Source organism: Mobula birostris, chromosome 6 (genome assembly GCF_030028105.1).
Source record: "Mobula birostris isolate sMobBir1 chromosome 6, sMobBir1.hap1, whole genome shotgun sequence".
Classification (NCBI taxonomy): Eukaryota; Metazoa; Chordata; class Chondrichthyes; order Myliobatiformes; family Myliobatidae; genus Mobula; species Mobula birostris.
The window spans coordinates 180247355-180274215 of NC_092375.1; the positions used below are offsets into that span (position 1 = coordinate 180247355).

Here is a 26861-nt window from a genome sequence, read left to right on the forward strand (position 1 = left end):
CCACCATTTTGTGTGCACTGCTTTGCATTTCCAGTATTTGCAGATTTTCTCCTGTTTGTAATCACCAGATCAAAACTAATCAATAAACAGCAGTCATTATTGGATGTTGCAATGACTTGCATTTATCATGTTGGCTAGAATAAGTCCAAGTCCATATTGCAGCAATGCCAGTTCTCGAAGGCAGTTGTTCCACGTTGAACCATGAGCAACTCCTGGCTGCAGCAGAAGGCAAGGATTCCCGGCACTACAATGGGGGGAGCAGTAGTATACACGAGGTTCCCAGCAGAATAAAGGGCAGAGATTTGCACCAGCTTCCCTGTACAACCACTGTCAGTCATGCAACACAGCTCCCTCCATATGATGCTGATAAAAACAGCCTTTTCTGTCGATTCCATACATACTTTCATTCCTCGGAATACAGCTAAAGTATCTGTGTACAATTACAACGCGTCATTGTTCTTGGTCCATCTTTGAAGATCAAAACACCATTCTTTCCACAATTTTCTTGTAAATTATAAAATATCATAACCATGGTGGTTTACCATTTCCTTCCCCATGTATTCAGGGAAGAAAATTAAGACAGTTTTTTTTAAATTCACAGAAACAATATTCTAAGAGTAGTCTCATCTGAATTTTATGGAGCTGCTATGTTACTTCGAGGGTCTTGAACTCAATCCCTGTCTAATAAAGGCCAACCCTCTTAACCATCCTATCTACTTGCGCAGCAGCTTTCAGGAATCTGGCAACTTGGACCCCAAAATCCTCCTGTTCCTCCATACTTTTAAGAATTCTGCTATTAACCTTGCGCTCTGCCTTCAAGTTTGACCTTCCAAAGTGAATCACTTCACACGTTTCCAGACCGAACTCCACTGCCTCTTCTCAGCCCAGCTCTGCATCCAATGTCTCACTCACTGTAACCTATGACAACCTACTACATTATCCACATCACCACCAACCTTCGTGTCATCTATAAGCTTACTAATCCACCCTTCCACCTCATTATTGTCATATATATCTTTCCACCCTCCCCCCCCCCCCCCCAACCCCGCCTTCCCAATCAGCCTCCTTCACTCCAGGGAAACAGTCCCAAACTTTTGTTGACCTCACGAAAGCCTTCGACACTGTCTGCCGACAAGGCCTGTGGAGGATCATGTCAAAGTTCGGCTGCCCCGCCAAATTCATTCAGGTGGTACACCAGTTCCATGATGGCGTGATGGCCAGAGTGCTGGACGGCGGAGAATCCTCTGAGGCGTTCCCAGTCACCAATGGCGTCAAACAGGGCTGTGTGCTCGCACCCACACTGTTCAGCATGATGTTTTCTGCCATGCTGAATGATGTCTTCCAGGACAGTGATGCTAGAATTGGCCTCAAGTACAGAGTGGATGGGAAGCTCTTCAACCAGAGGAGACCAAAGAGAAGGAGACTGTTCTGAGAGACTTCCTCTTTGCCGATGACTGCGCCTGTATGCTGGCTTGGAGCCAGAGATGCAAGTCAATATGGACAAATTCTCCATGGCTTGTGACAATTTTGGACTCACCATCGACATCAAAAAGACCGAAGTCATGCACCAGCCTGCTCTTCATGCACCGTACACAGAACTGAAAATCACAATTGAAGGACAGAAACTACAGGCAGTGGACCAGTTTACTTACCTTGGCAGCACCCTCTCCCGAGCAGTGACTATTGATACAGAAGTTAACTGCAGAATAGCAAAGGCAAGCTCTGCTTTCGGTAGACTGCGCTCAACTGTATGGGAACATCGAGGAATCAGTCCAGCAACAAAACTGAAGGTCTACAGAGCTGTGGTTTACACTACCCTCCCGTGTGTCTGTGAAACGTGGACAGTGTATCAAAGGCATGCAAGACAGCTCAACCATTTCCATATGACTTGTCTTCACAGAATATCAGGCATCAGATGGCAAGCCAAAGTACCAGACACTGAAGTTCTCTCCAGAGCAAGTCTACCATCAGTCCACACACTGCTGATGAGAGCACAGACTCGGTGGGCAGGTCATGTCATCCGCATGTCGGATGAGCGCATACCCAAGCAGCTCCTTTTTGGGGATCTCTCTGCTGGAAGACGCTCGCATGGAGGGCAGAAGAAACATTACAAAGACACACTAAAGGCCTCCCTGAAGTCGCTTGATATAGACACGACCTCTTGGGAAATGCTGGCACAAAACCGCCCTACCTGGCACGGCCTCATCCACAAGGGCTGTCAAGCTTGTGAAGCAAGGCGCGTTGCTGAAGCACAACATAAGCGCGAGCTGCACAAGTCCAGAGCCACCAGCGCAACAACAGGAGTGCCTACACAGGTCTGCCCAATGTGTGCCAGGACATTCCATGCCCGAATTGGCCTGACCAATCATCTTCAGACACACCGCATCCAATCGCAAAGTGACTAATGGTGTCGAGGTCTTCATCGACGATGGACAAACCATACCCAATTTTTATAACTCAAGCCCTCAAGTCACAGGAACGTCCCTGTGAATCCTTTATGCACCTTTTCTCACTTAATCGTCTTTCGTAATAGTATGGTGACCAGAACTGCACACAATAATCCAGGTGTAGTCCTATTAATGTCCCACGTAGCTGTAATATGACGTTCCAACTCTTGCACTCCATGTTGGCTGGTGGCACAGTGAGATCAGCGCCGAACTCGAGAACGGAGGTTCCAGAGTTCGACCCGGTGACAGGCCGCCCCCGTGCGTGCTCTCCATCCACGCCGGGTTGATGTTGAGCTCGCAACTCGGCCTCGTGAAATATACTGCGAAATGTCTGTGCCAGGAGTGGTGCCCCACACAGCCTTTCGAACTGCGCTTTGTAAGGCATGAAAACGTCCGACGCTGGCCTCTCAGGTCTGAGTCGACGTCATCATCATCACCCCTTCCGTGATGGCAAGTGTGGACATGTTTTCTTCACCATGTCTACTTGTGTTGCCACAGTTACAGGGAACAATATACCAGTATACCTAGGGGTCTCTCTGTTCCACAACACTCCCCAGGGCCCCCCTTTGTTCATTATGTATAGTGACTTTTTCACAATTTCTGAGTTAACTATTTTCCCAGTTGATCTTGATCCTCTTGTAACTTTCGACAACCCTCTCCTCTGACCAGGACTATTTGGAGTAATTCCTTCTATCCAGAAGCTGTCTGACAGAGTGAATTTCCCCAAAAGGTTTACGTTTCAGATTCCAGCATCTGCTGTCTCGTGTCACCAATTTGGTTTCATTCATACATCTATCCATCAAGTCATCTACGTTCTCATCCAAATGGTTAGTATTCAAAACAAACAACAGGAAATTTAACACCGATAGTCATCAGCCTTCGTTTGTATGGCAAGGAGGTATTAATGTACTGAGATCCTATGTGCCAGATGCAATGGCTACCATCCAACTGAGAAATTGAACCCACAATTCACTGTGATAGGTATTCACTGTCCTAGGCAAGGCGGCCTTTTTATTGGCCAAGTTCAGCTTTCTGTCATAGTAATGGTGAGTTAAAATTCCAACTTGTATTCTCTGTTTACCTTCTTAGTCATAGTCATACTTTATTGATCCCGGGGGAAATTGGTTTTCATTACAGTTGCACCATAAATAATAAATAGTAATAAAACCATAAACAGTTAAATAGTAATATGTAAATTATGCCAGGGAATAAGTCCAGGACCAGCCTATTGGCTCAGGGTGTCTGAACCTCCAAGGGAGGAGTTGTAAAGTTTGATGGCCACAGGTGGGAATGACTTCTTATGACGCTCTGTGTTGCATTGCAGTGGAATGAGTCTCTGGCTGAACGTACTCCTCTTGTCGTAATCTAGAGTCAGTCTTCAGTTTTCAATGTAAATGGCATACAGTAATTAGTCTGAAGTTGAAAATACAGCTTTGCTAACAAACACAGTCTACAGAGCCACAGATCTGATGGTCCCACAACATCTAGTCGAACTGCGGAAGAGGTACAGTACAAGACAATGGGTTCTTTACTTGGGCTTGTTTCGAACTAGACGATGCTGTCTAAGTTGTTTAGCTCAGCGGTCCCCAACCACCGGGCCACAAAGCATATGCTACCGGGCAACGAGGAAACAATATGATTTGGCGATACCAGTCAGCTACACCTTTCCTCATTCCCTGTCACGCACTGTTGAATTTGAACGCACGCGTCATCTGGAAGAAGATCAAGTCCTCGAGCTTGCAACTAATGGTGGGCTGAAAAGTATGTTTGACATAACATCTCTGCTGGCATTCCAGATCAAAGTCAAGGCTAAATATCCTGAGATAGCCATGAAAGCACTGAAAACGTTGCTTCCATTTCCAACATATCTGCGAAGCGGGCTTTTCTACAATGAATGCAACGAAAACTAAATTGCGGAATAGACTGGACATAAGGAACCCCCTTCGAGTATCGCTGTCTCCCATCACCCCTTGATAGGACCATGTTGTTGCAGGAAAGCAAGCCCAGGGCTCCCACTGATTTAGCAATATTGGTGTGTTGCAATGATTTTATCTGTTCATACTAGGAAAATACGTGCTGTGTGTTTAATATCCAAACATTACTTAAAATGTTATGATGCTATTGACTTGTAAGTGACTTATAATTGACTTATCACTATATTCATGCGCTGTTACATAAAACCTAAAATAACAACATATAGTAAAAGCAGGAATGATATGATAAATACACAGCCTATATAAAGTAGAAATAATGTATGTACAGTGTAGTTTCACTGAACAGAATCACCAAAAACAATTCGTAGAAAAAAAAATTAGCATGTACACACATGCGCATATAGGTGCCCGCTCAAGGCTTCATGGTCATGGTGGTCTTTCTTGGGGTAAACACAACATATTTGACTGCTACTTTTCTCCATTGGCAACCCTCCCCTCCCTCCCGCCCCCCCCCGCCCCCCGATCGGCTGGTCCGCAAGAATATTGTCAATATTAAACCGGTCCGCAGTGCAAAAAAGGTTGGGGACCCCTGGTTTAGTTCAAGGAACCTTGCAAACCAGATGGATCCTATCACTAAGCATATCAAATACCTTAAGTGTTAATAGCTGGACTGTTTGTTTACCCATGAAGTCAGCTTCTGGGTACCTCAGACCTCCAAGTCCAGAAGCTTTTAGATTAGGGGTTCTCAAAGTGAACTTATTAGAAATGGGCCAGGAACATCAAGCATGGCAGAAACACAGGGTGAATTAGAATTCACTCCACTGCCTTTGATTTCCATGATGGACAAATAGTTTGCAGGCATTTTTTTTTCAAAAAAATTTTATAGAATTGTAGTTGTTTTGGAAATCCTTTGTGTTTTAGAAATGGTTCAAAATTTGTAAGTTTTTAATGAAATAGAAACCCTCCATGAGTTTCTAAGAATGTTGTTTGAATGTAAATGGGTATCACTGAAAATGAATGAATTGTGTTTAAACTACTTTGTTAGATGTGAGGTTCATCTCTTTGGTAGGGAGGGGTTCACACGTGAAGGATCTGGCAGGAAAACTCACTGTGGAGGATTAACAGGGAATTGAATTAATCTTTGAAGATTGGGTAGTTAAAAGTAAATATCTCCTTTAGTGAGAGTACCTGTGGCTATTTATATTTGAATGGGTTTAAGGTCTTCATCTGAGTTCAGAACTTTGTGGTGGCAAACACGATACTGTCACATCAGAAACAGCCTCAAATGTGCCTTGAAGTCTGTTTTTATCTGCAACATACTGGGCTTTTTCAGGCCCAGATGTACAAAAGAAACTTGTCAACCAGTAACTGGCACACATTTGACAACATTTAACTTGATTACACAATTTGGCAGCCTTTGCTTATGCACATCAAACCCCAAAGAATCCAAAACAAATTTATCCGTCTGTACCTATATGGAGCATCCATTCACATGCATTGCTTGACTCGAGATTAAATTCCCTTGCCATGCACGCACAAAACAAAAAAAATCATCTGGCATGAGAACATCTATGGAATTCCACACTTCTTTGCATTTATAAAATCAATATTTTCCTCAAGCATTTTTAACAATGGGCTTGACCACATTATTACAAAGAAAACTGGCACTGACGCTTGCATTACTAAAAACTTATAAAAAAGACTATCTGCAATGCAGTAAAAAAAAACTGGCTGAACAGAATCTGTGGAGGGAATGGGATATTCAATGGTTCAGTTTGACCTCAGTAATAGCACTTGTAGAACCAAGTTTAAGAATTTACAGAAAACTGAACCTTACCCATAGAAGTCAATTCTTAAGAATGCACATATTTATAGGGATAGAAAGACAACTACTCCAGATTGAAATGACAATATATTCCACAGGTAATAACTGCTTAAATTGGTAAAGAATTCAATACTGTTATGATCAATGGTGGATCTTACCACCCTTGCAGCAATGAACCACAAATAACTTTCAAGTTTCTTCATGTGCATCTTTCTTGTTAAACTGATGTGCACAGAAGTCAACAGTGACAATTGCTAACTTTCTAATCTGTGCCTGGTCAGGGTTGAGCACTCAGCCAATCAGCATAATTAAAATGGTGATTCACATCATTGGAACTGATTCATGTCATCGGAACTGTTGCTTTATTGTTCCTGACCTTTGAGGTTCCAATTTACAATAGACACTTTTCACTCATCTCTGCTGATTCATGTTGACTTGGTTCCCAAATTCCACATGACTATTTTTTTTTTTTTACAATACTTCATGGACTTGCTTTCTCCTATCTCTATGCCAATCTCCAGCTCCATATCCTGTTCTAAATTCTTAGCACATAGTGTCATGATTGGCAAAGTTGCATTGGGTTCTCAAGTTTGAGCCAAGAGATACTGTTGCAGCTATATAGGACCCTGGTCAGACCCCACTTGGAGTACTGTGCTCAATTCTGGTCACCTCACTACAGGAAGGATGTGGAAACCATAGAAAGGGTGAAGAGGAGATTTACAAGGATGTTGCCTGGATTGGGGAGCATGTCTTATGAGAATAGGTTGAGTGAACTCGGCCTTTTCTCCTTGGATTGACGAAGGATGAGAAGTGACCTGATAGAGGTGTATAAGATAATGAGAGGCATTGATGGTGAGGATAGTCAGAGGCTTTTTCCCCAGGGCTAAAATGGCTAGCACGAGAGGGCATAGTTTTAAGGTGCTTGGAAGTGGGTACAGAGGAGATGTCAGGGGTAAGTTTTGTTTTTTTAAAAACCACAGATGGTGGTGAGTGCGTGGAATGGGCTGCTGGTAGTGGTGGAGCCAGAAATGATAGAGACTTTTAAGAGACTCCTGGATAAGTACATGGAGCTTAGAAAAATAGAGGGCTATGGGAAGCCTAGGTAGTTCTAAGGTAAGGGCATGTTCGGCACAGCTTTATGGGCCGAAGGGCCTGTATTGTGCTGTAGGTTTTCTATGTTTCAATGGGAAAAAGCAAAGAGATGGCCAGATTGTGCAATGAGGTAAAATAATATCAAACACGTTAGACACCGTTTAACCTCATTTGTACATCTGTAACCTGTGAACCAGAATGACCGTCTTTGGCCTCAGGGATGATGATGCAATGAAGGCAGGGAACTTTAACTGCCTGCCAAGGTCGACTTTCAGTTGCCGGTCAGATGCTGTGGTGAGCAAGCTTGCTGGTAATCTGGGCTGCGGCTGTGTTTGGTCTCCACTTTTGCCAAAAGCTATGGGCTTTCTGGGTTGGCAGATCTACCTGTTAGTGGCCAAGGAAATACTTTCAGCCAGTCTTCAGCACCTGGACATTGTGCTAACAGTAGTGGCCTTCTCCCAGAGCTTTTCAATCACAGGCATGCCAATAAAAAGTTTATCAACCCAAAATACAAACACTTTCACACCCAAGTATACACACACTTTCTAATTATGCTAGAGTATTGCTGAGTTTTCACTGTAGATTTCAATCTGATTTTGAATTTGACGAGAACTAGCGGTAAGCACAATCACTGACATCTGAGTCCATTACCAAGAAAGTACTGGGAAAAAAAAAACATGAAAATACCACAAGACCATAAGATATAGGAGCAGAAGTAGGCCATTTGGCCCATCGAGTCTGTTCTGCTATTCAATCATGGGCTGATCCAATTCTTCCAGTCATCCCCACTCCCCTGCCTTCTCCCCATACCCTTTGATGCCCTGGCTAATCAAGAACCCATCTATCTTTGCCTTAAATGAACCCAATGACTTGGCCTCTGCAGCTGTTCGTGGCTACAAGTTCCACAGATTTACCGCCCTCTGACTACAGTAATGTAAAAAAAAAGGCAGATGAAGGAGGTTATGAGTTCCTTTAGCTCATAAATCCACAGGAAAGTATCCTTCACAAACATGGGAAAAATCTGCAGATGCTGGAAATCCAAAGTAACACACACAAAATGCTGGAGGAACTCAGCAGGCCAGGCAGCATGTATGGAAAAGAGTAAACAGTTGACAGTTCAGGCCAAGACCCTTCATCGGGACTGGAAAGAAAGGGGAGAAGTCAGAATAAAGTGGTGGACAGATGGGAGGAAGTAGTGCAAAGTGGCAGGTGATAGGTGAAACGGGGGGGGAATGGGGGTAAAGAGTTGAAAAGTTGATTGGTGAAAGAGACAATGGGCTGGAGAAGGGGGAAAACAGGACAGAAAACCATGGAAGGACAGAAAACCATGGAAGAAAGGGAAAGGGGGAGGAGGGCCAGAGGGATGGAGAAGAAGAGAAAATGTGAGAGGGAAACAAAAGTGGGGGATGGCAAAGGACAAAAGGGGGAAAGTGGGACAATTACCGGAAGTTCGAGAAAAAAAAATCGATGTTCATGCCATCAGGTTGGAGGTTACAAGATGTTGCTCCTCCACAGAGGGTGGCCTCATCATGGCAGTATAGTAGGCTGTGGATTGACATAATGGAATAGGAATGGGAAGCGGAATTTAAGTGGGTGGCCACCGGGAATTGGAATGAGAGTCATGACAATGATCCAAAAAAAGAGCAAGCTTTAAGAAGTGCTTTATTCCAATGCAGAGTCCAAAGATTCTCATCTCAACATGTTCTTCCATCCTTTTTTCATGACACCAGCAAATGTGGATACATTACATTCTGCCCCCTCCTCTAGATCATTAATATACATGGCAAATAATTGAGTCAGGAACAGATCTCTAGGGTACATCATTAGTTACACACTTCCAAGCTAGAAAAAAAAAAGACCCAATAATTCGTGCTTTTTGTGTGACAATCCAGGTCAACACACTTCTTCCAATTCCTTGAGTTCTTAACTTGAGGTATCTTGCCAAATGCCTTTGGAAATCTGATTTTTTTTTTGATCCATGGAGTATAGGAGGACGAGGTGACTTAGAAGTTTATAAAATCATGAGGGGTATGGATAAGATGGACTTTCACAGTCTTCCCGCATCCACACTCAACGAGTTGGGGAATCCATACATAGACAGCACAGACACGAGGAAATCAGCAGATGCTAGAAATTCAAGCAACACACACACAAAATGCTGATGGAACGCAGCAGGCCAGGCAGCATCCATAGGAAGAAGTTCAGTCGACGTTTCGGGCCAAGACCCTTCATCAGGACTAACTGAGAGAAGAGATAGTAAGAGATTTGAACGTTGGGGGGGGAGGGGGAGATCCGAAATGATAGGAGAAGACAGGAGGGGGAGGGATGGGGCTAAGAGCTGGAAAGTTGATTGGCAAAAGGAACACAAGGCTGGAGAAGGGAGAGGATCATGGGACAGGAGGCCTAAGGAGAAAGAAAGGGGGAGGGGAGCATCAGAGGAAGATGTTATTGTGAGAGGGACAGAGAGAGAAAAAGAGAGGGAAAAAAAGGGGGAAAATAATTAATCAATAAATAAGGGATGGGGTAAGAAGGGGAGGAGAGGCATTAATGGAAGTTAGAGAAATCAATGTTCATGCCATCAGGTTGGAGGCTACCCAGACGGAATACAAGGTGTTGTTCCTCCAATCTGAGCGTGGCTTCATCTTGACAGTAGAGGAGGCCATGGATGGACATATCAGAATGAGAATGAGACGTGGAATTAAAACGTGTGGCCACTGGGAGGCCTTGCTTTCTCTGGCGAACAGAGCGTAGGTGTTCCGTGAAACAGTCTCCCAGTCTCCATCGGGTCTCGACAATGTATAGAAGGCCACACTGGGAGCACCGGATGCAGTATATCACCCCAGCCGACCCACAGGTGAAGTGTCGCCTCACCTGGAAGGACTGTCTGGGGCCCTGAATGGTGGTGAGGGAGGAGGTGCAAGGGCATGTGTAGCACTTGTTCCACTTACAAGGATAAGTGCCAGGAGGAAGATCGATGGGAAGGAATGGGGGGTGGGGGAGACAAATGAACAAGGGAGTCGCATAGGAAGCAATCCCTGCAGAAAATGGGGGGGGGGGGGCGTTGAAAGAGGGAAAGATCTGCTTGTTGGTGGGATCCCGTTGGAGGTGGCGGAGGTTACAGAGAATTATATGTTGGACCCAGAGGCTGCTGGGGTGGTAGGTGAGGACAAGAGGAACCCTATCCCTAGTGGGGTGGCGGGAGGATCGGGTGAGAGCAGATGCGCATGAAATGGGAGAGATGCATTTGAGAGCAGAGTTGATGGTGGAGGAAGGGAAGCCCCTTTCTTTAAAAAAGGACATCTCCCTTGTCCTGGAATGAAAAGCCTCATCGTGAGAGCAGATGTGGCAGAGACGGCGGAATTGCGAGAAGGGGATGGCGTTTTTGCAAGAGACAGGGTGAGAAGAGGAATAGTCCAAGTAGCTGTGAGAGTCCGTAGGCTTATAGTAGACATCAGTGGATAAGCTGTCTCCAGAGATAGAGACAGAAAGATCACGAAAGGGGAGGGAGGTATCAGAAATGGGCCTGGTAAATTTGAGGACAGGGTGAAAGTTGGAGGCAAAGTTAATGAAGTCAACGGGCTCAGCATGCGTGCAGGAAGCAGCGCCAATGCAGTCGTTGATGTAGCGAAGGAAAATGGGGGACGGATACCAGTATAGGCTTGGAACATGGACTGTTCCACAAAGCCAACAAAAGGGCAGACATAGCTGGGACCCATACAGGTGCCCATGGCTATACCTTTAGTTTGGAGGAAGTGGGAGGAGCCAAAGGAGAAATTATTAAGAGTAAGACAGCACAGATACATGATAGGAGGGGCAAGATTTACTAGAGACATGAGAGGTAACCTCTTTACACAGAGCATGCAAAATGAACTGCCGGAGGAAGTGACTGAGGCAGGGAGAATTGCAACATTTAAGAGACAACTGGATAGGAACACGGAGGGGAAGGGTCATGTAGACTGCCTTACTCCATGACGATGATTTGGTTTGATCATATCAGCCTTTCCTACATGATCAGCCATTCCTTCGATTATAGCCTCTCGCTAAGAATAATAGTGAAAGTAACTTGCCTATAGTTTTCCACCTTTTGTCTTTCTCCCTTCTTGAATAACATTAGCTGTTTTTCAATCCACTGATACCCTCTTAGAATTCAAAGTTCAAAGTAAATTTATCAAAGTACATATATGTCTCCATATACAATCCTGAGATTCATTGGGAAATGCAATGGAATTTAAAAAATTTCTACTAATGGGCGCACTATCTCTGCAGCCATTTCCGTTAAAACCCTTAGACACAGATCATCTGGATCCTGAAAACATGCCTGACTTTCATTTTGTCAGTTATTCCTGATATTTTGTCCCTTATGGTTCAGATTTTTACAAGATGTCCCACACTATTTGAGACTAATAAATAACCTCATGCCAATGGATTATGACATCCATGCTAACGACAGATACAAAAATTAATTCAACCCATCTGCCATTTCCCTCTTTCGTGATATTAATTCCCCAGCCTCATTCTTGGGAAGTGCCATACTAAGCTTAGCCGTGATTGGCCTTTCTATACACCTACAAAAACTTTGACTATTTGCTTTGGTATTATGAGCAAGGTTTCTCACAAAATCATTCTTCCCCTCTCTATTTTATTTTTCCCCTCGGTGGGTTCCTGAAAATTCCCAGTCCTCAGATCTACCACTACCCCTACCCCTTGCAACTTTGTATGCTCTACTTTTTGATATAACATGATCTTTAACTTCATTTGTTCACTATAGATTGTTCCTCCTTTTAAATAAGAATCAATTCATCTTCGGATTCAAAATTTATCGCATGTACATCAAAACATACAGTGAAATACATCATTTGTGTTAACAACTGACATATCTAGGGATGTGTTTGTGGTGACCTGCAAGTATCACCACACATTCCAGCATGAACGTAGCATGCCTGCAATGCTCAGCAGAACACAAGCAACAAAACAACAGCAGCAAAACAAATTCCTTTACTGCCCCTCACCCACCCACATGGACAATCCTCCAAATCCCAGCACAGGTCTCCAGGCCTTCATTCTCTACTTTCCAGGCTTCGGCCATCGGTCTTCAAATCCCGATCGACCTTTGATCTTCAGTATCCATCCCTGCACTAGCAGATGATGAGGCCCAGAGCGCCAGGCTTGAATTTTGTGCATGCCAAGTTGGCCAGCCCTCAATCCTGCTCAAATGACATCTGATTCCAGGACTGACTCGGGACAGCCCAACACCCACGGATGTCTTTCATCAAATTTCTTAATTATGAATATCCATTTAATTATCTGCCATTGCTCAAAAATGACATACCTCTTACATTACTTACCCAGTCAACAACAGGCAACTCGGGCATCATAGACCTGTAATTACATTCACTTAAATTCAATTCACTGCTATTCACCTTCAAACTGTACTTGCGAGGGACGGGCTGGTTCAGCTCACGGCTCAGCGAGGTTTACTCATCTCTGCACTGAACCGAGGCTGGGGCCTGGACTCACAAAATACATACCTAATGCAGGCAAACGTGATCACTATTAAATTTCTCACTGGCCATATTATCTTGTTCAACTGGTTGAAATGCAGCTTTAGTTCATTTGGAAACACAATGAACACTCAAGTCCAAACTGCATAAAGTTCAGATCAGAAGTTAACTTCTTGGCAGATAAAGAACAAATTTACATATAGCTCATTCTGGTTGTTCAAAATAAAAACAATAAAACAAATAAAATCAAGGAAACAAAATAATCATTTTAACTAAATCTCTGTTTTTTGATGTCAATTTGCTCAAAAGCTAAATGCCTCTTTCAAGTTATCCATTACAGAGTTTGGTAGGCTGCCATGCAGAACTTGAGCAAATTACAATACCCAAGTGTACAACTCACACAAGTTTAAACAAGTTCAGAAATACTTCTGTCTTTGACTAATGAAGGACTGCGTTTAGTCAATCAAATACAGATTGCTTTGTCCTAACAGTATCATGACTTTGATTTTTTTTTCGACCTTTTACAGTACTGTGCAAGTCTTAGGCACATATATATCGTGAGGGTGCCTGAGACTTTTGCACAGCACTGTAGAAATTTCATGTATTGCACTGTACTGCTGCCACAAAAAAAATTCCTATGACATATGCGAGTGAATATAAACCTCATTCTGATATGGGTCTCTATTGTGGACTGAGAGTGGGAAGAGGGTCAGGGAAAGGGGAATCATGATTGAGAAAAGAGGAAGAGATCTCTGAGGATCTAACCTGGACCCAATATATTGATCTAGTTATAAAGAAGGCAAGACTTCATTGGGAGTTTAAAGAGATTTGGCGTGTCAACAAATACACTCAAAAACTTCTATAGATGTACCATGGAGAGCATTCTGACAGGCTGCATCACTGTCTGGTATGGGGAGGGGGGGGGGGGGGTTACTGTACAGGACCAAAAGTAGCTGCAGAGGTTGTAAATCTAGTCAGCTCCATCTTGGGTACTAGCCTACAAAGTACCCAGGACATCTTCAGTGGTATCTCAGAAAGGCAGCGTCTATTATTAAGGACTTCCAGCACCCAGGGCATGCCCTTTTCTCACTGTTACCATCAGTTAGGAGGTACACAAGCCTGAAGGCACACACTCAGCGATTCAGGAACAGCTTCATCCCCTCCGCCATCCGATTCCTAAATGGACATTGAACCCTTGGACACTATCTCACTTTTAAAAAAATATATACAGTATTCCTTTTTTTGCACACTTTTTAATCTATGTATACTGTAATTGAATTATATTATTTTTCCCCTCTCTTCTATATTATGTATTGTATTGAACTGCTGCTGCTGTTAACAAATTTCACATCACATGCCAGTGATAATAAACCTGATTCTGAGAGGGGAGGGAGTGGGAAGCACCAAAAAGACATTTTGTCATGATCAATAAACCAATTGGTTGGATTCAAATGACCTTGCCAGATGTCTGAGGTCTGAGGTCTGGGCGTGTCTGCACACACACCAACCCCAACTCTGGCCTTCCCTCTCCGCCATCTGTCCCACACCCCTGCCACGGCACTCCACCCTCACCATTCCCTACATCCTTACCTCCCGCCACATTTGCAGACTTGCTCTCTATTCCATGTTGATTACAGTTCTGTGCAAAAGTCTTAGGCACCCCAGCTATATACATGGCTCCAAGACTTATGCACCAAACATACACAAAATTGTCAAAATTTTAATTACATTGAAAATTCTCTCATGCACTGAAAGTGGCATTAAAATGTATTTCAAAGACAGGGTAGGTAACAGAAGCTTCAACTTTTGGTTGTTTATAAACAGCAGTAATTAATCATCTGGTTGATCAATGTGGTTGCAAACATTATCAATGCAACCTCAGAGGTTTAAATGCAGACAAAAGGAATCTCCAAGTGGAATGCCGATGAATGTCCAGGGTTTCATGTCAAATTGGTGCCCACATATTGACTGCTTCCCCTGTCATTTAAGTACTGAAAGCCTGTTTGTTTTCCTGAATCTGTCAGCCCATTCAAGCCTTTCAGTCTATAGACTAAGCATGTAAAAAGAAGCATCTTATCAGCCTGCTCCAGACTAGGCGGGTTAGTCACATCCGCAAAGAAATTACACAGCCCTTCCAATTGTAGGCCTCGCCCACAAAGCTTTACTCATTCTCAATGCAAACACCCCATGCTATTGTGCCAGCAAACGCACCAATACAGAAGAGACAAGAGCCATGTGTTTTAACTGTAACCGATTTAAAAAGATTAAAATAATAAATCATGGGCAATTGAAGTTTTTACTCATTATGAAATAACAGAAATGTGCCCCCAAAATCTGTAATTTCTAAACTTGTAATGGAAAACACAGCCCTTTTTTCCCCCTTAAAATATCAGTTTTATATACAAAAATAAAATTGAAATTCATACTAATTAGTTGATTGGAATGTCAACTTGCATCAAAAGAAATTAAAACAGGTTTTGGTTAAACAATAGTTAAATTAAACCAATAGTTGTATATTCAGAATGAACCCAGCTGAATTTCCCAATCCATTTTCTGTTACCAAAATTGTGTATTTCCACTGTAATTTGCCTCACTTGCGCATACAATGGAAGAATAACATGTACTCAAGTGAAAATCAAGTATTGATAATCACCATCACAAGTGGCTTCATGAAGTTAGTATCTATTGCAAATTCATCCACACTACTGCATCTCAACATCTTAAGCAACAGATCTTCTACAGATTTCTCCCAAATGCACTTTGAAAAGAAAAACTACACTTCTGAAGTGACAGTAGCATATAGGTTCAGCATTATCATCAATACAGCCAAACATGTAATCAATGGAATTTCAGAATACAGATCCTAAAATCCTAATTACAATACAATTTTATGACTGGTGGTTGATATTTCTCAGTTAAACTGTTCCAAGATGCTAAACTAAGTTAATAAATCAATAGTAAATAATTTTACCTACAAGTGAATGATGCACATAAAATAGCTTTCTAACTGTTAGATTAAATAATTATTCATTCCATGTACTTCAGAGCTATGGTTTTTCTCTCACAACATGGCATAACCATTTAACATGCACTTGAACAAATACTTGTTCATCCCAACTTTAAACAAAAGTCACATTGGATTTGTGTTTATTTTTATTATTTTTTTCTGACCACTCACTTTCACTTTGATTGAAATAGAGCACAGTTGTAAACAGAAACTAGTAACACCGAGGATCGAAGGAATAGCAACTACCATTGTCATTAACACAAGCACCTCTGGGAAAGGAGAAAACTATTAAATAAGAATATTCATCGGATATAAAAAGCTTATATCTTTATGCAAAAGTTAAAATAAACGGAAAAAAATAGTAGGTTTAAAATGACAGGATATTTCATTTCGTTACCAAAGCACAACTCGCTTTCTCACAAAGGGAACCACTTAAAAAAATCTCCCAGCCTGTAAATAGGCCATAATGAATTTGAAAGTTTCAAAAAGCTTTTTTAAACAATAAAAACTGGGACGTAAAAACGATGACTGAAGCACGATGCTGTATGTTTAATATGTTAGCTTGATACATTTAAACTGCCATTTTATCTCTGGAATTTTTTTTTGTTCCAAGTGATAAACCATGTAGTGTGCGCCAAATTATATTTCCTTTTCCTCAGCTCATTTCCACTGTGTACGTAAAATATTTACATTGTGCGCAACAAATGTTACAAAGCTCACAGAAATGAACTCTTTCCCTTCTACTAAAAATATTTTCCACCTATTATCATTGGCCGAAATGGAAGCTTTGTTGCCCTGTGACCAAAGGGTTAATAGAAAAGAGGCATTTCACAGCAATGCATATCTCGTGCTTTTGCGTGTATTCATCCTTGAGGTTAGGAGTCATTGATGATTAAAATACAATCTAGCCTTTAATTTCGTTCGATGCCAGAGTCTGGTCTTTGTATGCGGTACCCTGTACGTTGTTGATTTTTGAATTGGAAATAGCAAAGCCGCCAAGTCCAATGTAACAGCAATTTACACTTGGATTACCAGTTACGACAGAATTCCATTTATTTGCGCGTCTCTATGAAGCAGCAATTATTTATCTTTTGTTAAAAATCTAAGTAAAGTCTATTTTCTAAATATGAATGTTTAAAGCCCACCTGTTTGAGAGATGCATTTCTTACGGGGTTACTTGGAAAAATCATTCTTTAAAATATAATAATATTCCAAATGTGTCAGGTAACAATCAGCGGCAGTACTCCCTTTATCCAAACTGTTCCTGCTACACGATAACTTCTACCATTTGAAGTATTACAGTCAGTGGCGGTGGGGAAACTCTCTCAGTTCTTGTGACGAGCGCGTGCGGTCCTTTAGTTACTCGTTGCCTGTTAAATCAACACAGCCAAATTTTTGTAACAGTGTAACGAAGTTTCAAATGCAACTTCAGCGGCTCGGCCAGTTCGTCCCTCATTGATCGAGTTTATGGCTCCCTGCAGCAACGATCCCACCTACTGCGGACGCGTCCATTACAAGTTTAGACAGCGGGACGTCACAGTACCAAGCTAAATCGCAAACACGTTAGCTCTGCGCAGCTTGTCCAACCCACGGTCATTTCCCCTTTGTTCAATTGAAGTGTAATAAAAAAACTGACCTTCATCGGTATATTTTAACATAGCTTCCCATACGTGGCTTTGAATATAGAACCAAACGCCTTTCAATAAAATGGTTGGTTCCGACATAAATGCTTCGCATTCCAAACGCTAACCATCAAATCTTCCTGTGCAGCGCAGGCGAGAGTTATCGCATCGCATCACACAGGCAGTCTCCTCTCGTAAACGGGATTGCAGGTAGAGAGCCACCGTTGATTAAAAAGTCAAATAACACAAACATACCAGGCATTTATTGACCGGCACATAGCGAAAGGAACAACCCGTGAATCATGAACGCAAAAGTAATGCCCGAAAGTGCGGAGTTTGGATAGAAATTGGCAATAAAATATGTGATTGATTCTAATTTTTTTTTAGACAACTGAACTTAATCAGTTAGAATCGTACTGGTGAGGCCAAATACGCACATCTCTGTCTCCGCAGTCGCACAGAATGCTGTACGTTATCACAAAATTTATTTTGGAGTTAACATGTTAAATAAATATTGATGTTGCAGTGGAGTTAATTGTCACAGAATGACAGAGGAACAAAGTAATTCAGAAAGAATAACCTGCCCTTGGCCTTCTCCACTGTCAAGGTGAAGCCGAACTCAAACTGGAGCACTGTGCCACTTGGGAGGCCTACAACCCAAAGGCATGTAGAATTTTCCAATTTCAGGTAACCCACATTCCCTGTCCTCTTTTCCCAGTCTTAGCAGGTTACCTAGGTTTTCAGTTCATCTGTCCATCACCCACACACCTATCCATCTGGATTTCTTCTCCCATCCAGTCCATCTGCCCTTCATCCCTCCCTTATCTTGTACCACTTATTGCCTGGTAACCCCTGCCTCAACCTTATCCCCTCACTGCCCCTACCTGCCTAGATCCATCTGCCCATGTTTTTTTATAGCTTTCTGCCTTTCATTCACAATCTCACCTGGTCCCTCAACACCAGCTCCATAGCAAAGAAAGCCCAGCAGCATCTCTACTTTCTGTGGAGGCTGAGAAAAGTCCATCTCCCACCCCCCCCATCCTCACCACATTCTACAGAGGTTGTATTGAGAGCATCCTGAGCAGCTACCTCACTGCCTGGTTCGGAAATTGTACCATCTCGGATCACAAGACCCTGAAGCGGATAGTGAGGTCGGCTAAGAAGATCATCGAGGTCTCTCTTCCCGCCATCACAGACAGTTACACCACATGCTGCATCCGCAAAGCAAATAGCATTATGAAGGACCCCACGCACCCCTCATATAAACTCTTCTCCCTCCTGCCATCTGGCAAAAGGCACCGAAGCATTTGGGCTCTCACGAACAGACTATGTAACAGTTTCTTCCCCCAAGCCATTAGACTCCTCAATTCCCGGAGCCTGGACTGACACCAACCTACTGCCTTCTACTGTGCCTATTGTCTTGTTTATTATTTATTATTATTTATTGTAGTGCCTGCACTGTTTTGTGCACTTTATGCAGTCCTACATAGGTCTGTAGTCTAGTGTAGTTTTTGTGTTTTTTCTTAGGTAGTTCAGTGTAGTTTTCGTATTGTTTCATGTAGCACTATGGTCCTGGAAAACATTGTCTCATTTTTACTATGTTCTGTACCAGCAGTTATGGTTGAAATAACAATAAAAAGTGACTTAACTTGACTTGAACTGTTTCTACACTCCCTTCATCACCTGGCGCTTAATGCCCATTATTCTCCACTTCCCCCCAATTGAGTTGAATTGAATTGACTTTATTTTTTACATCCTTCACATACATGAGGAGTAAAAATCTTTACATTATGTCTCCATCTAAATGTGCAATGTGCAATCATGGTAATTTATAACAAATAGAACAGTCAACGTAATATAGAGTACACTCAAATCTGTGTGAGTTCATCAGTCTGATGGCCTGGTGGAAGAAGCTGTTCCAGAGCCTGTTGGTCCTGTCTTTTATGCTGCGGTACCGCTTCCTGGATGGTAGCGGCTGGACTAGATTGTGGTTGGCATGTCTTGGGTCCCCAATAATCCTATGGGCCCTTTTTACACACCTGTCTTTGTAAATGTCCTGAATCGTGGGAAGTTCACTACAGATGCGCTGGGCTGCCCACACCACTCTCTGCAGAATCCGGTGATTAACGGAGGTACTGTTCCCATACCAGGCAGTGATGCAGCCAGTCAGGATGCTCTCAATTGTGCCCCTGTGGAACATGCTTAGGATTTGAGGGCCCATAACAAACTTCCTCAACCGTTTGAGGTAAAAGAGGTGCTGTTGTGCCTATTTCACCACACAGCTGGTGTGTACAGACCACATGAGGTCCTCGGCAATGTGGACGCAGATCCATTGATGTCAATAGGGGTTAGTTTGTCTGCATTCCTCCTGTAATCCACAACCAGCTCTTTTGTTTTTGTGACATTGAGGGAGAGGTTATTTTCTTGACACCATTGTGTCAGAGAGATGACTTCTTCCCTGTAGGCCACCTCGTTATTGTTTGAGATTAGGCCAATCAATGTAGTGTTGTCGGCAAATTTAATTAGCAGATTGCAGCTGTGGGTGGCGACACTGTCATGGGTTTGCAGTTCCCACATCCACCCGCATCCCGTTCCAACTGTTACTGAACAGCTCTCATCTCACTTCTCCCTCTCACCTCCTTGTTTTGATTATCTTCCCCGTACACACTCAATCCTGGTAGAGGGTCATGACCTGAAACTTGAAATATTCTCTTGCCCCTATAAATGCCACTTGACATGCTGAGTTCTTCCTGTGGTTATTTCTTTTACTCAGAGATATAAAATCATAAGATAAAATCACAAAATTAGGCCATTTGGCCCATCGAGTCTGCTCTGCCATTTCATCATGGCTGATCCATTTTCCCTCTAAGCTCCAGACTCCTGCCCTCTTCATATATGTTTTCATGCCCTGAATAATCAAGAATTTATCAATCTCTGCCTTAAATATACCCAATGACTTGGCCTCCGCAGTGGCCTGTGGCAAGGAATTCCACAGATTCACCACTTTCTAGCTAAAAATAAAAAATTCTCTCCTCCACTCCATTCTAAAATAATCTCCCTCTATTGTGAGCCTCCCTCTGTGTTCGGGCTCCCTCCCACCATAGGAAACATCCTTTCCACATGCACTCTATCGAGACCTTTCAACATTCGATGAGGTTACTCACCATTCTTCTGAATTGCAGTGAGTGGAGGCCTGGAGCCATCCTACGCTCCTCATATAATAAGCCTTTCAATCCTAGAATCATTTTCATGAACCTTCTTTGAACCCTCTCCTCATTTGTATGAGTTTACAAATAATACAGTACACCTGTCTCTCAAGTGATAATCCAAAGATATTCGGAAAGCAAAAATAAGATTTTAGAACAAAAATCACCTGATAAGGAAAGCATAAAACATTCTGTGTCAATACGCTTCAATGGAAATAAGTACAAATTCCCCCTAGGAATATAGAATATGCTACTACTTTTGATATTAAAGTGCAATATATGATGATATATACTTATATGTACCTTCTCATTGCTACATTGGGGAGGAGGCACAGAACCCTAAAGGTACACACACAACGATTCAGGAACAGCTTCTTCCCCTCTGCCATCTGATTTCTGAATGGATTTGAACCCATGAACACTACCTCACTACTTCTTGTCCTTTTTTTTTGCACTACTTATTTAATTTAACTTTTTTAATATTTGCAGTATATATTACTTTAATATACAGTTTTTTTTTACTATGTATTGCAATGTACTGCTAAATAACAACAAATTCCACAACATATGCCGGTGATATTAAACCTGATTCTTATGCTGCTGTAAGACTTTCATTGCACCTCAGCACACATCTACTTGAGTACATGACAATAAACTTGACTTTGACTTTACACTCCAGGACTGTGATTCAAAGTTTATTGCTGCTGGATATTGGAATTAAAGGGTCACATTCCAATTTCTCATAACTCTAGCGCGATCGCAGTTTGTAAAATTTGGCATAATTTTCACAGTTGAATAAACAAACTTTTCTTTTGAGGCAAGTTTGACAATTAGTTTTTTAAAATCCAGATAATTATGATTCCTTACGAGTTTGCGTGACATCTAAAACTTTGACAATTCTATAGATGTGTAATGGAGAATATATTGACTGGCTGCATCACAGCCTGGTATGAAAACATGAATGCCTTTGAATGGAAAATCCGACTGAAAGTAGTGGATACGACCCAGTCCATCATGGGTAAAGCCCTCCCCTCCATTGAGCACATCTACTGTATGTGGAGCGATGTCGCAGGAAATCAGCAACCATTGTCAGGAACCCCCACCACCCAGGACGTGCTCTCTTCTCACTGCTGCCATTTGGAAGAAGATAGAGGAGCCTCAGGACTCACAACACCAGGCTCAGGAACAGTTACTACCCCTCAACCATTTAGCTTTTGAGTGAAAAGGGGTAACAACACTCAACTTCACTTGCTCCATCATTGAGAGGTTCCCACAACCTATGGACTCGCTTCAAGGATTCTTTATCTCATGTTCTTCATATCTATCGCTTATTTATTTTATTATCATTTCTTTCTTTTTGTATTTGCACAGATTGCACGCTGGTTGAATACCCAAGATGGTGCAGTGTTTCGTTGATTCTATAATAGTTATTATTCTATTATGGATTTATTGAGTATGCTGGCAAGGAAATAAATCTTAGGGTTGTATATTATGAAGGTTATGTAAGGGTCATGTTTTTTGACTTCTCCAGTGCGTTCAACACCATCCGCCCTGCTCTGCTGGGGGAGAAGCTGACAGCGATGCAGGTGGATGCTTTCCTGGTGTCATGGATTCTTGATTACCTGACTGGCAGACCACAGTACGTGTGCTTGCAACACTGTGTGTCAGACAGAGTGATCAGCAGCACTGGGGCTCCACAGGGGACTGTCTTGTCTCCCTTTCTGTTCACCACTTACACCTCGGACTTCAACTACTGCACAGAGCCTTGTCATCTTCAGAAGTTTTCTGATGACTCTGCCATAGTTGGATGCATCAGCAAGGGAGATGAGGCTGAGTACAGGGCTACGGTAGGAAACTTTGTCACATGGTGTGAGCAGAATTATCTGCAGCTTAATGTGAAAAAGACTAAGGAGCTGGTGGTAGACCTGAGGAGAGCTAAGGTACCAGTGAACCCTGTTTCCATCCAGGGGGTCAGTGTGGACATGGTGGGGGATTACAAATACCTGGGGATACGAATTGACAATAAACTGGACTGGTCAAAGAACACTGAGGCTGTCTACAAGAAGGGTCAGAGCTATCTCTATTTCCTGAGGAGACTGAGGTCCTTTAACATCTGCCGGACGATGCTGAGGATGTTCTGCATGTCTGTGGTGGCCAGTGCTATCATGTTTGCTGTTGTGTGCTGGGACAGCAGGCTAAGGGTAGCAGACACCAACAGAATAACAAACTCATTCATAAGGCCAGTGATGTTGTGGGGATGGAACTGGACTCGCTGACGGTGGTGTCTGAAAAGAGGATGCTGTCCAAGTTGCATGCCATCTTGGACAATGTCTCCCATCCACTACATAATGTACTGGTTGGGCACAGGAGTACATTCAGCCAGAGACTCATTCCACTGAGATGCAACACAGAGCGTCATAGGAAATCATTCCTGCCTGTGGCCATCAAACCTTACAACTCCTCCCTTGGAGGGTCAGACACCCTGAACCAATAGGCTGGTCCTGGACTTATTTCCTGGCATAATTTACATATTACTATTTAACTATTTATGGTTTTATTACTATTTATTATTTATGGTGCAACTGTAATGAAAACTAATTTCCCCCGGGATCAATAAAGTATGACTATGACTAAATATATGTGCTTTGATAATAAATTTACTTTGAACTTTCGAACTTTGAGCTATTTCATTCTGGGATATCAAACCATGGTATGGCCCTGAAGAATGCTACTGAGCCCAGGAACCCAGGAGTGCGAGTATACAATTCACTGAAAGCAGTGGTGAAGGGTGTGGTTGGTATGAGTTAGGAGTTGGACACTGAATGCCCAGGAGCCTCCCCTAGGCTTGGAGGACTCAGGTTGGTGCACATGGGTGGGTTCTACAGGTGTACTGTGGAGAGCATTCTGACAGGCTGCATCGCTGTCTGGTATGGGGGGGGGGGCGGGGGCTGCTGCACAGGACCGAAAGAAGCTGCAGAAAGTTGTAAAATTAGTCAGCTCCATCATGGGTACTAGCCCCAGAAAGCCGGCATCCATTATTAAGTACCCACATCATCCTGGACGTGCCCTCTTCTCATTGTTACCATCAGGAAGGAGGTACAGGAGCCTGAAGACACCCACTCAGCGATTCAAGAACAGCTTCTTCCACTCTGCCATCCGGTTCTTAAATTGACATTGAACCCGTGAACACCACCTCACTTCTATTATTTCTGTTTTCGCACTCTTTTTAATTTAACAAATCAATACACATATATATTTACTGGTAATGTATTTATTTATTTATTCTACATTTATTATGTATTGCATTGTACTGCTGCCAGTAACTTAACAAATTTCACAATACATGCTGGCGATACATGTGGTCAGTTCTGATCACAGAGTAGTGTCAATGCAAGTGAGACTGAGCCTGCGGCAACCCAAAGCCACAGGTCCCAAGGAGAAGATAGACTGGAAGGCATTCTCCTCACAACCTATTCTTCAAGCCCAGTACACAGTGGAGGTGAGAAATCGCTTCTGCCCACTGGAAAGGGCGGAGGAAGAGACGGCCACCGACCGCAATCAATGGCTCATAGACACACACACACAGATGCAACAAGGGGTTTGCCTACTGTGAAGCGAATCAAGAAGAGCCGGATCTCGAGACATCCTGACGTCGTCGCAGCAAGAAGTGTGGTCAATGCTTGTCATGCCGAACTTAGGAGGAGCGAAACAGAAGTGCTAAGAGACAAGTTCAAGACAGCAAAGAAGAATCTCTTTGCCACCTACGACCGACTGAAGGAAGAGGAACTAGCTGAGAGGATTAGGGAGGTAGAGGCTGCGAATGAAGACAAGCAGCATGGAGAAACATGGCACCCAGTCAATGAGATCAGTAGACGGAAGGAGTCCCCATCAGATCAAATAAGTGGTAAAACAGCAGAGGACCATGTCCAGACATGGTTTACCCACTTTAAGAACCTGCTGGGAAGCCCTCATCACGGAATGATCACGGAAGAAGAAGAGGACATACCCACGATACTAACGCAAGTTGACATCGATGATGGCCCATTCACCATAGAGGAACTGAAGAAGGCCAAATATGCAGTCAAACAGGGCAGGAGCACTGGACCAGATGGGATATCACCAGGTGTCCTGAAGAACTGCGACCTGGATGACTTCTTGCTGGACATATGTAATACAGCATTGATGAAAGGCAACAAACCAGAACAGTGGTCACTCTCAAACATTATCCTAGTCCCCAAGTCTGGATCCCTCACAAAGACAGATAACTACTGTGGTATCAGCTTGACCTGCATCTTAGCAAAGCTATACAATCGGATGATCTTGAACAGGATTCGCACTGCCATTGACCCTAAGCTAAGATTCAATCAGAATGGTTTTCAGCAGAAGCGCACAACAGTAATGCAAATACTTGCTCTCCGTAGGATCTTCGAGGAAGTCAAGAAGAACAACCTACCAGCCATGCTTACTTACATCGATTTTCGTAAAGCTTTTGACTCCATTCACCGAGGTAAAATGCTGAAGATCCTGAAAGCTTACGGAGCGTCAAACCGTTTATTGAGAGCAATAGAGTCCAGCTATACCAAAACCATGGCAAAAGTTGTATCACCAGACAGAGAAACAGCAGTGTTCAAGCTCCTAGCCGGTGTGCTGCAAGGAGACACTCTGGCACCTTACATCTTTAAAATCGTCCCTGATTACGCTCTATGTCAAGCTACCAAAGATCATGACAAGCTTGGTTTTACCATAAAACCAGGGCGAACCAAAAGGGTCAGACCAGTTACGCTCACAGATCTCGATTTTGCAGATCACAGAGTCCTGCTCTCCGACCAGATGGAGGAAGCACAGCAGCTACTGATAAGAGTGGAAATTGAGTGCAATAAAGTTGGACTTCACCTAAACGCTAAAAAGACAGAGGACATGGCGTTTAAGTGTGACAAAGGTACTCTCAAGACCGTGAAGAATGATACCATTAAGAAAGTCTTTGACTTCAAGTACCTCGGGTCAAGAATGATGAGTTCGGAGAAGGACATGAAGATACGGAAGGCGCTGGCGTGGAGGGCTGTGAATGACATGAAGGAAATCTGGAAGTCGAACCTGACCAGAGGGCTTAAAAAGAGGATTTTCATAGCAGTCATAGAGTCCATTCTCACGTACGGATGTGAGACGTGGACACTCACCAAGACTATGCCAAAGTCCCTAGATGGTTGCTGTACACAAATGCTCTGGATGGCTCTTGACATGAGTTGGCAACAGCACATGACGAACGTTGAGCTCTATAATGACCTACCAATGCTCACCACTAAAATCAAGGCGAGAAGACTGCAACTAGCGGGGCACTGTCTACGTCACCCTGAGCTACCTGCCAGCCTAGTCATCGTATGGGAGCCCAAGTGTGGGAGGATGAACCCTGGGTGCCCTCCCAAGACTATGGTCAACACACTCCTAGAAGACAGCAGCGCAGCTAATGTAGATGAACTGAACCCACTGATGAGGGAGAGGGAGACATGGAGGTCCGTCATTGTGCCCGATGCTGGCCCCTAGGTCTGAGTCGGCGTAGTAGTAGTAGTAACCGGTGATACTAAACCTGATTTTGATTGTGTGTAGTAGGGAGGAAAGATGCTTGTTTTGTTGCTTGTTGTGTTCTGCTTTGTCTTTCGAGCACATGAGCAGGCTATGTTGGCACTGGAATGTGTAGTGACACTCGTGGCTGCCCCCAGCGCACCCTTGCCTTGCGTTGGTTGTGAACACAGCATTTCACTGTAAGTTTCACTGTTACATGAAAAATAAATTAATCTGAATCTGATGCAGCTACATAAGATATTGGTGAGACTGCAAATGAGTATTGTGTAGTTTTGGTCACCTTATTATGAGAATGATGTGATTAATCTAGAAAGAGTGCAGAAAGGATTCAACAGAATGTAATCTAGGCTTGGAAACCTGAGGTTACAGGGACAGGCAGCATAGGCGGGGACTTTATTCCCTGGAATGTCGAAGAATAAGGGATGACCCCATGAAGGTATATGAGATCATGAACGGCATAGACAGGGTGAAAGCCCCAAGTCTTTTCCCCAGAGAGTGGGTGCTAAAATCAAGAGGGCATATAGGTTGAAGATCAGAGACAAGAGATTAAAAAGGGATATTAGGGACATCATCTTCATGCAAAGAGTAATGTGTATTTGGAATGAGCTACTGGAAATCGTGGTTGAGGTGGGCACCTTTAAAACATT

The 26861-nt window shown here is 43.1% G+C and overlaps 1 protein-coding gene across 3 annotated transcripts in view; it reads right to left on the bottom strand.

Annotated features, from left to right (window-relative positions):
* LOC140199625 (RNA-binding motif, single-stranded-interacting protein 1-like) overlaps positions 1-26861 on the bottom strand; it is a 215447-nt gene that overhangs the window by 144458 nt on the left and 44128 nt on the right. Inside the window, exon 1 of one of the 3 annotated variants that reach the window (XM_072262019.1) lies at positions 16952-17335. The exons of the other annotated variants lie outside the window; for them this stretch is intronic. Coding sequence (XP_072118120.1) covers positions 16952-16996 — 45 coding nt within the window. The 5' untranslated portion in view covers positions 16997-17335. Of the gene's footprint in view, positions 1-16951; positions 17336-26861 lie in introns of those variants that run through there. 3 annotated transcript variants of the gene reach the window in all.